This window comes from Watersipora subatra, chromosome 2, assembly GCF_963576615.1.
Source record: "Watersipora subatra chromosome 2, tzWatSuba1.1, whole genome shotgun sequence".
Taxonomy (NCBI): domain Eukaryota; kingdom Metazoa; phylum Bryozoa; class Gymnolaemata; order Cheilostomatida; family Watersiporidae; genus Watersipora; species Watersipora subatra.
Window position 1 is genome coordinate 7,025,181 of NC_088709.1, and position 10,431 is coordinate 7,035,611.

At 33.5% G+C, this 10,431-nt stretch overlaps 1 protein-coding gene across 1 annotated transcript; it reads left to right on the forward strand.

Moving 5' to 3' along the window:
* Positions 1-441: 441 nt before the first annotated feature.
* LOC137387822 (uncharacterized) lies at positions 442-8,620 on the forward strand. The gene is made up of 9 exons (XM_068074332.1): positions 442-476; positions 2,965-3,131; positions 5,084-5,131; positions 5,790-5,858; positions 6,115-6,190; positions 6,388-6,515; positions 7,264-7,330; positions 7,502-7,710; positions 8,098-8,620. The coding sequence occupies exons 2-8, from the start codon at positions 3,128-3,130 to the stop codon at positions 7,692-7,694; spliced, it is 585 nt and encodes a 194-aa protein (XP_067930433.1). The 5' UTR covers positions 442-476; positions 2,965-3,127; the 3' UTR covers positions 7,695-7,710; positions 8,098-8,620.
* Positions 8,621-10,431: the final 1,811 nt, after the last annotated feature.

The following is a 10,431-nucleotide window of genomic DNA, read 5'->3' on the forward strand; positions in this document are numbered from 1 at the left end:
ACAGAGAGCCAATAAACTGCTGCGATATATTACCTACCCATAAACCTAGTCAAACTCTTGGAAGTAAAAGGCTAAAACAATAAACCACTCATGTTTACTTATCCACAATTAACAAAGAACAATTGTCTGACATTGTATATCCAAATGCATGGTTTACTCACCTTGAACCAATGTCAGCTGAAATTCTATTCTGCGCATTCACTAACTCTGGGTGTAATAATATTTGTTTGATAAGTTGTTTCCATTAATATATAAGTTTGTTTGTTTGTTTATTTTCATCTATAATACAACTACAAAAAATAATATGACGAGTGTTTCTTACAGTATACAAGAACAAGAAAATAGAAAAAAGTCACTCCAGGGAAGGTGATGATGAGGTCCTTGTGCGCAATAGCAAGGCTAATCAAGGCGCAGAACCTGAAAGTAGAGTCAGCAGAAGTCTGTCTAGTTAGTTTAGTCTAGTCTGGTTGTCTGAGGTAGCGCTTCAGTTCATTTTTGAAAGAATTAGCATTTACAATTTTACGCAGTGTAACCGGTAGTAGATTCCACTATTCTACTTATCCACAATTAACAAAGAACGCTTGTCTGACGTTGTATATCCAAATGCATGGTTTACTCACCTTGAACCAATGTCAGCTGAAGTTCTATTCTGCGCTTTCACTAACTCTGGGTGTAATAATATTTGTTTGATAAGTTGTTTCCAATAATATATAAGTTGATGAAAGTTTTGACTGAAAGCTTTGACTACATAATTATCTATTTAAGACGATAAGGCGGAACAGAAAGTAATACATTTTTGACTCAAATCCTGTTTAAAAATTAATATCCTCCGATAAAATGAAACTAACATTAATAATGCATTAAGGTGGTTAATAGTGATAAGCTATTGGGTGATGATGAGTCACTGAAAACCATAATGCCTCATTTACATGACTTTCATTGACTGACGCTCAACAACACGCGATGAATAATTTTTTAATACAAATTTTAATCAAGCAATAAATGGTGAAGTCATACTGTGATGTCATTACAATGACTCTCTTAGCCTAGAGCCGTTTCCTACAGCTTCAAAATAAAACTCCAGTTTATGATTATAAATGTGCAGCTCCTCTATATCAACTGTTGAGCTCAATTTTTTGCTCCCGCCCTCTATTATACCGTCTATTATACTGTCTATTATACTGTCTATTATACCGTCTATTATACCGTCTATTATACCGTCTATTATACCGTCTATTATACTGTCTATTATACTGTCTATTATACCGTCTATTATACCGTCTATTATACCGTCTATTATACTGTCTATTATACTGTTTATTATACTGTCTATTATACTGTCTATTATACCGTCTATTATACCGTCTATTATACCGTCTATTATACCGTCTATTATACCGTCTATTATACCGTCTATTATACCGTCTATTATACCGTCTATTATACCGTCTATTATACCGTCTATTATACCGTCTATTATACCGTCTGTTATACCGTCTATTATACCGTCTATTATACTGTCTATTATACCGTCTATTATACGTCTATTATACTGTCTATTGTACTGTCTATTATACAGTCTATTATACCGTCTATTATACCGTCTATTATACCGTCTGTTATACCGTCTATTATACCGTCTATTATACTGTCTATTATACTGTTTAACATTGCAGTGGAATATTAAAATGGCATTGAATTTCATCATCACTATTGTAGGTCCTTGTTTCTGGTTTGATTAAGTATCTAGTGTTTGTGTCCTGTTGGTTGCTGAGCAAAACCTTGTCACACATTCCTGTTTACTAAAGTCAATTTTGAGCCAAGGGTTAGTATATCAGCTGGCTTCTATCTGTTTAAGCTCTTACCATGAACCTTTTTACGTTTTTAAAAAAAAAATCCCACAAACACTGCGCTGATACAGGCAGCATGTCACTAGCGATGGGGGAGTGAAACAAACAACCAAACAAGAAATTAATAAGACTTTATAATAATACAGTCTCATATTTTTCTTTGCATTATGTTCTTTCTACCAAACAGTGATCCTTCTCTCTATTCGTCATTTTGCCCTCAATTCATCTATGCAATCACACGTTGTAGACCGAACTTTGGTCTTTTTAAAGCTACAAACTCGTACAAATATTTCTACTTAGTTTACTCTAAAAGCATTTTCACTCTTAAATATTACTCTTGGCTAAATAAAAAAAATTCAAGAAAGACTTTCGAAAGTTCAATCTTATGTAACTCAATATTGCAAGGATCAATCTCTGAAAATATTCAAAATTATCTAATAACAGTCATAGAATAACTTAATGAACAATTACTCTTTAACTTTTAATTTGATGTAACTATATCTTGGAGTAGGTTGGACTTGGTGAGGTTTGCCAAGAATTTGCAGTACAACAACTACCTTGTTATAATAAAGTTTGTTTGAGAATATTTCAAAACATTTCTAAAAAATAAATTTTGTTTTACAAAATAAGAAAAAAGAACATTTTCCTGTAGAGGAAGCGCTAAATTAAATGTTGAACTATTATAATAGTCAATATTGGATAAATGTGTCTCAAAGGAACTCAGGCCCATGACTAGACTTAAGTGCTATGTAAAGACGATTCCCATGGTAGCTTGGACCTATATAAATCTTGACAACTCGATCAAATAGTCTGCCTCTGCTGTCTCGCTAGGTAAGTTCGTGAGTTCATTCAATTGGCTCAGACTTAAGGAACGGATACTGTGGTAGCGACATGCATGTAATCCATTAATAGCCGCTATATATGTGGCTTACAAAACTTGCGCAACAGTTTAAACTTTGCCTTAAAAAAGTTATCAAAGTTATATAATTCCGACCAAAAAATTTATTTAGCGTTTACCTGAGAAAAGGTCAGAAGGTGACGGAGCATTTGGTAAAAAGGAGATGAAAAGCTACCAGCTATAGATAATCCTTTTTGATTGATCGACTATTGATAGATGCGTGAGGGGGATTAGTTGCTTCAACGTGTACCCACCCCATGTATAAGAGGAAATATCATCATGTTGACCTGTCAGTAATACAACTGGATAGTCTCCTGAAGCTTCTGTCTGCCGGTTCTCACAGCCATAACTCGTCCGCACCTATCCACTGCTTACAAGAATGAGTAAGTTCACAATTTCACTTTTCTAGTATTTTAAAATCTGTCATGTTTACACTCTAAAATGCAAATATTGCTTTTTATTATTTTATTTGAAATTTATTATTTTTATGATTTTCTAATATGAGCTGGTATAGTGTAATGAATCGATGGAGGAATCAAAGTTGCATCTTTAAGGCCACAAGTTCAATTTTTGGTAGTCCCAAAACCTGAAATTTTTCCCAAAATATGTTGTTTAACATAATATTAAACAATTCAATAGGATTACAATAAAATAAATTATTTTTCCATTTGTGCTTCTGAATGTTGTTTTACATTGATGAATAGTTCTGCTCAACCTGTGATACGCTCCACAATATGGCCATTTTAAACAGTATTTGTTCGGATAACCAATTGCTAGTATAACCAGCATGCTCAACTATGCCAGGTACCTGAGTGAAAGAAGCAGTCGTTTTTTTTTCTAATACTCAGCTTCCCTTTACATTTTTCTCTTAAAACACCATTTTATAAAACCTAGTTTTGTTTGTCATGAGCAGGTTTAGTAGGGCTTCGATAACTAACAGTGAAGTGGTCTAAGAATTAATTTGAGGAGTTTTTTTATCAAGCCTTACAGAAAGTGTCTAAGCTTTATATAAAAACACAGCTCAATTCACAGTAATCTTCTGTATAGTTTTATATATTAAGTCTAAAAATGTACACCGTTGTTTTGAATTTTTTATAAATTTTTGCAAATAGAAAACAACAACAAATAAATATTTATTTTATTGTCTGTTGTAATCATATCTTTAGTGTCATGACTATCATACTCGGTGAAATGTATGCGATGCAATATTTTTAAACATCCGTTCATTTCTATTTCAACATAAATGTTGTGGGACAAAGTTGTTAAATTTTTATGCTTTGTTTGCCCAAAATGTTTTAGAAAATGAATTTAACTATTAAACAATTTCTAACCAGCCCAGAGTCCGCCAATCAATTATATCTGAACCTAATGTCCATCATTAGCCTGTGACAAATATTTTGTCTTAAGTCTCTCATCCTGTTTATATCTGTCAAACGAACATTCTGCTTAATCATGGTATGACGTGCATCACTTATATAAATCAACATATCTGCAGGTTGTGACGTCTCTTTCGTGTGTGCATTAAAATTAATACAGCAAAAAATTACACATTAAACGATAACATATAACGAAGCGTATTGTTTGAAAATAGATTTGCCAAGTAATAAATCACTCATGGATTAGATATCAGTCTATATTGTGGTTGAATTCATACTAACAAGTGGAATAGTGTTTGTTTTATGTTTATACAGTAGTACCAAAATTAAATATACATTTAAGAAGTGCTTAAGAACAAGCATGCGCATATGCGATTCAGGGATAGGCATGTGTTACTCACGGCCATTCATAAATAGGCCAGCATTATCTCAGTAAAACTGATTCAAAATTAGGTGTGAGACCCGCGTGCTATGGACTCTACTGAATGCAGCTCTTTAACCATGGCTCCATATGTTTGTTCAGCTTTAATACCCCACCATCCATCATGGCTTTGCCGAAAGGATTAATAATATTAATCATCTACTTACTTTTTAAGTCTCTGAGTGTACATACTCTATTTGACCTACATACTCTACTCACCCTACTTACCCCACAAACTCCGCATATAAATGTCTATGGAAGTGCGTAACTGATTGTATTTTTAAAGTAATTTTATTAAAATGGCAAATATTGCGGTCATATCGAAAGGTGCTCAAGCGTGATAGACCATTGCGCAGTATGTTGGCGTGTTCTAAGCTGGTTGATCTCTAGCTATCATATTAGATAAAATAGTTTGATAAAACTTAGCAGCTGGCAGGTGGCCATCACAAACCTGTTATAAATTTTAATGTTGTTATTAAAAAACAAAAATAGACAAACCCTCATCCACTTACCATAATTCTCTCTGACTATATTTTAGATGGTTTCACATGCCTCAGACTGTTGACTATCTTCATAGTGCTCATAGGTAAGTTACAAGTTTCAAATAAGGTTTTTATCAAATAGAAGTTAAAAAAGCATTTTTACTTTAGTGTGTGCCAAACTTTGTTCACTTCCTGCCAAATGGCCTCTTCACCTCAATTAGCCAAGCTATTGCTCACATGAAGTCTTCATCAATATTTTTATGGTGTATTATTTAACGATTGTTTTACTTGATAAGAACATAAAACTCAACTTAATTGAATTGAATTGTTGATACTAAAACATAAATAATATTTTATCAAAATCGTTCAACTGAGCAAAATACTTAAGCGGACAGCCTTAGAAACAAATATCATTATTAAAAATTGTCACCTTAAGGGTGGCCTTGAGTGAATTGTTTAATGAGAACATTGGTTTACGAATCTCATGCTATTTAGTAGCAGGCTCAGTAAATCTGAAGGTCCTTGTGAATCTTAGGCTATTGAGAACAGTGGTTGGGAAGCCATGGATTATTGTGTTGAGTAAGTTGTGACTCTAAAGTCATTGAGGATACTAGTTTGGAAACCTATGGAAGATTCTAGAAAAAGTTGATTAAAAAGTAGTACTACCTATAGTACTAGCCCAACACACTATTGATAATAGTACACCAGAAAGCTGTTATACAGTGTTTCATGCATGATTTACTAGTGCTCCAATCATTTCAGAAAGCTGCAACGCTGGATTCAACATGGCCGTACTCAATAACACAGTGGCACAAGCACAAGCACAAGCAAGTAAGAGTTTACACTAGTCACTAGTCAGGTGTTTTAGTCATCTTTGCACAGAGCAGGCATCACCAAGGCTTTTCTATTCACTAAAACTACAGTTCAGAATACATGTTTTGAGTGAAATGCTGTACGAGATGACGGAGTCATCTTGCCTATCTTATAAGTTGTTTGTTATTATGAGTTTTCAGTCAAACTCTGTCAGGTGTTGCCTGTGGCAAAGTCTGTACCTTCATACTGTATAACTCAAATCATGTATTTTCAGGTTGTGAAATAGCTCTTTATGATTTCTACTGCGACTTCCGGAATCTTCTGAGAGGAAGAAATAAGAACTGTGCTGGGTAAGCAAGCTATAGGCCTACATGAAATACTAAACTTGAGTATGCAGCTATTTCTAACTGAACAATGTTTAGGGTTTCTGGACTCTACAGAAGCATCTCTGTAATCACAGACAGTGAAGTACTGCTAGACTATCATATGCTGTCTGTATGTCACTAACAGTGTAACCTTCCTTAAAGTAGTTTGTGTATTCCTTTAGAGCAAGGCAGCAGTTTAATGACTTGAAGCACAGCTGTGAGAGTACAGATGTTGTACGGAGAACCTTTCAAGTAGTGAAATACACGCAGCTGTTTACCAAGGCCTGCAACATTCCATTTCCTGATAATGGTAAGCACCCACTTCTCTTTCGCTGCTTTTGCACTTCGTGTAAAATAATTTGTTTTTTTTTTCTGGAAAATCTTTGTTGAATCTTTTTAGTATGGCTTTTTCTAGTTGTATTGTATTATGAATAATTACCTCTTTTAAACTAATAATTTTCATTGATGATAAAAGTGTCTTTTTACCATTGTCCTATATATTTACTAAGTAAAAATATTTTTGGTTTACACCCTGGTACATGCTGGTGGATTAATCATTTTTAACTTTACTATAGTTCAAAATTCAGTTTACTTTAGTATTGTGGTTAAAATTTTGTTTTTCATTACCTAAATTTAGACACTGCTTTTTTCTAAGCGGGCCTAAATTAGCTGTTTGCTTGCAAACATTATCGCTTTTTTGTGGTCTGTGAGCAGGTCAGTGATTGAAATTTTAAACATTCTACTCTCTGAATATCATGCTATTTGGATAAGAGTCGATTTTTTATCAGAAAATTGTTCAGCGCACATCTGTACATAATACTTAGTAAAACTTGTTACTGCAAGATGCTAGATTATATAACACACGGGTAATTAATAGCCGGATAAATATATATGAACGTAAAATATGGCACAAAACAGCATCGCTAAATGAAGTAACCAGCTTTTAATAAAACTCGAATGCATGAATAATCTTCCATCCTCCTTCTTCACTCTATGTCCTGGAACAATTACAATGCGCTAAATACTTTGTCTAAAACATCAATTGATTTATTTTGCAGGTTGCAATAAATTCGAGACTTCTTTGAAAAAACTCTTCAGTGGAAAGCGATCACTTAAGCTCAAATGGTAAGGTTCACATAGTGATTACTTTAATTCTTATCGATGAGTTGCTATTTTCTGTTACATGGATGTTGAGTTGATGACAGTAATTGTCGGCCTTTGTGTAACCTTTGAGCACAAAACATAATGAAACCACAAGTCAAGGCGATCTTATAAACATGTTCGCATAATCTACAGCAATCAGGATGCACACTGGAATGGTATGAAGGACCTTCAGGACGCACAGAAAGATGGCTGCAAGTTTGCTATGAGTTTTGAACAAGAGGTCCTCTATCAAGTTGCGCCTCAGATTTGCTTAAATAACCGACGAAATGCCAGCCCTCCGAGGTCAGCAGGAGCGATTGTTCCAAGGAGATGTGGCAGAGTTTAATTCTTCAATATACAAGGTGCGTTGAGAGATCTTTTGACTTTTTGTTACCCTTGGCTTTGGCATTAGAAATTGTCATGTCAAGGTCAGAAGTCTAGGTCATAGAAGTCAAGGTCATAGAAGTTAAGGTCTAAAAAAAACTTTTAAACTTTAAAGAGTTTCGACTTATTTGTGATTTTGTTATCATTTTGGTTAAAAAATAAGAACTCATTAGGCATAAAAATTGCATTGTTTGGTAGTGAAAAGGAGAAATGTCAACTTTACTTATTATCAATTGTTATTTGACAACAGGATGATCTTTTCTTTAACAAATCATTTTAGTGCCAGCATGTATCGAGTACACAACAGACCACCCAGGTGTCATAGTATAATCAACTGTCTAAATATCGTTATTTATTACTTTTAGGTTGTCCACCTATCAGATTGAGCAACTCCTGTTTTAGTATCTCACAATTACCTCACAGTAAACGATGAACGCGAGAGAAGAAATGGTGGGCACCTTCATCACACCTTCTCTTTACTTTGACTATACATACCAGCATCACTATATTTCTTGTAACTTTTTATATTTGAAGGCAGTTCCTTTGTCTCACAACTAGTTATATTACCTCGAGCTTTGTTAGCGCTTTAGCATATGATGGCATATACTTGTACTTCTATATACAAGTATATTTTCTATGATATTTCATTCTCTGGAACCTCGTTAATGTTCATGTTGAAACAAAAACAAAAGCATACTATTAGCATTTTTGATTTCATTCATCCTCATGTAAAACAATCACTATTTATTTTTTCTACTGTATAAATTGATTTTTGTAAACTGTACAGTTTTATCTTCAAGTTTAAAAAACTCAAATATGATTTTACTAATTGGTAAATGTCTAAGGATCTATACCAGTCAAGCAATAAAGTCATCTATTTGTTACCAACATTAGTGTCAGTTGAGCTGAATAAGTGTGTGTTATCTCAGTCTCAGTACAACTAGTACCTGTAGATATTCCATCAAATATAGTGTGTAGGCGTCAATAAATGGTAAAAATAAAATCAATCATTAAAATACAAATAGCCAATGCATGCCACATGCATATGTATGCAATAATGTGGTATGTATGCATATTTATGCAGTGTTGCAGTATTTATACAGTATTGTAGTATGTATGCAGCCTTGCAGTATGTATGCAGTATTGCAGTATGTATGCATGGGTTTACGTAATCACACACATTTTAGCTGTGAGTTGTTGATAAAAAGAATAGCAATCTATTAAAAGATTATGTCTCTCTTTAACATTTTTATACTGATTTATGTATATTTAATATAACGATATTTCCTTTGCTATTATTAGCTATTTAGCAAAACTAACAATAAGCAGAATTTTACTGAATCTTAAAAAACTTTGCAAAAACCTGATTTAGCAAGATTATCTGTGTCTCTACAATGTCCAAAGTATGCATAAGTGCAAAAATGTATGGTCATAACATTTAATTTATTTTGACAGTAACATTTTCTACTATAAATATAATGCTGAATAATTCCAGTTACACTGTTTAGCTAAATATTTTTAACTTAGCTGATTAAAATGTAATTTTAGCTTGATTGAGTTTGAACCACCAATTTAATAGTCGGGTGGCAATTAAATAAACTAACAAATGTGAAATTAGCACAAAATTGGTGGTGACATGCTGATAGGTTTTAAGTATATATGAGCTATATTAGGCTATCTTCATTAGCAGAAATCTCTGACATTAATGATTAGTTGCATGCTGAGTTTAGTATGCTGGTTCAAAAAGTTATAAACCTCAATAATTTAGTGAACTTTTAAATTAGTCACTTACAAGAGATGGTAACCTTGTTATCGAGCAAGATAATCATCCAGGAATGGCCACTAGAGTAGATGAATCGATTTCTTAAAAGACAGTTGATTAGAGTCTAGTGAGAAGTTTAAATCACTAATGTCAGAGATTTCTGCTAAGGAAGATAGGTTTTACGTATATATGAGCTATATTAGGCTATCTTCCTTAGCAGAAATCTCTGACATCAGTGATTTAAATTTCTCACTAGACTCTAATCAACATGTCACCACCAATTTTGTGCTAACTTCAGACTTGTTAGTTTATTTAATTGTCACACGGCTACTAAATTGGTGGTTGAAACTCAATCAAGCTAAAATTACATTTTAATCAGCTAAGTTAAAAATATTTAGTTGAACAGTGTAACTGGAATTATTCAGCATTATATTTATAGTTGATTACACAAATGTAACTATCATCTGGCAACAGCCATTTTTCCGCAGATAATAAAAATTTTCACATTCAGCATTAATAAGAAATTTCAAACATGGCAACAGTTCACAGCATCAAATTCGAACATTTCTCATGATAATCCTTACTACAAATTTTAAAATAATATAGCTGTGTCTGTCTGTTCGTTTGTCTATCCGTTTGGCCAAAGCCACTCTAATAGTGTTAGGAAAAAGTTTGCACTACACAGGAATCAGAGGAGAGTATTCAGATTTCTAGCGAGGCATGCTAGCTAACACACTGCTTATGCAGATTTTTAAGTACCGTGTAAATCAAAGATTCCCGAGTATGGGTGTTCGCATTCCTTAGGGGTGTGAGCTGCTGTTCGCGAGGGTACCAGAATCAATGGTAAGTACTGGTTATTCAACTTTCTCAAAAAGAGCATTGAAAATTCTTGTTCCGTTTTCAACAATTTAGCTACGCGAGCCTAGATCTTCATAGT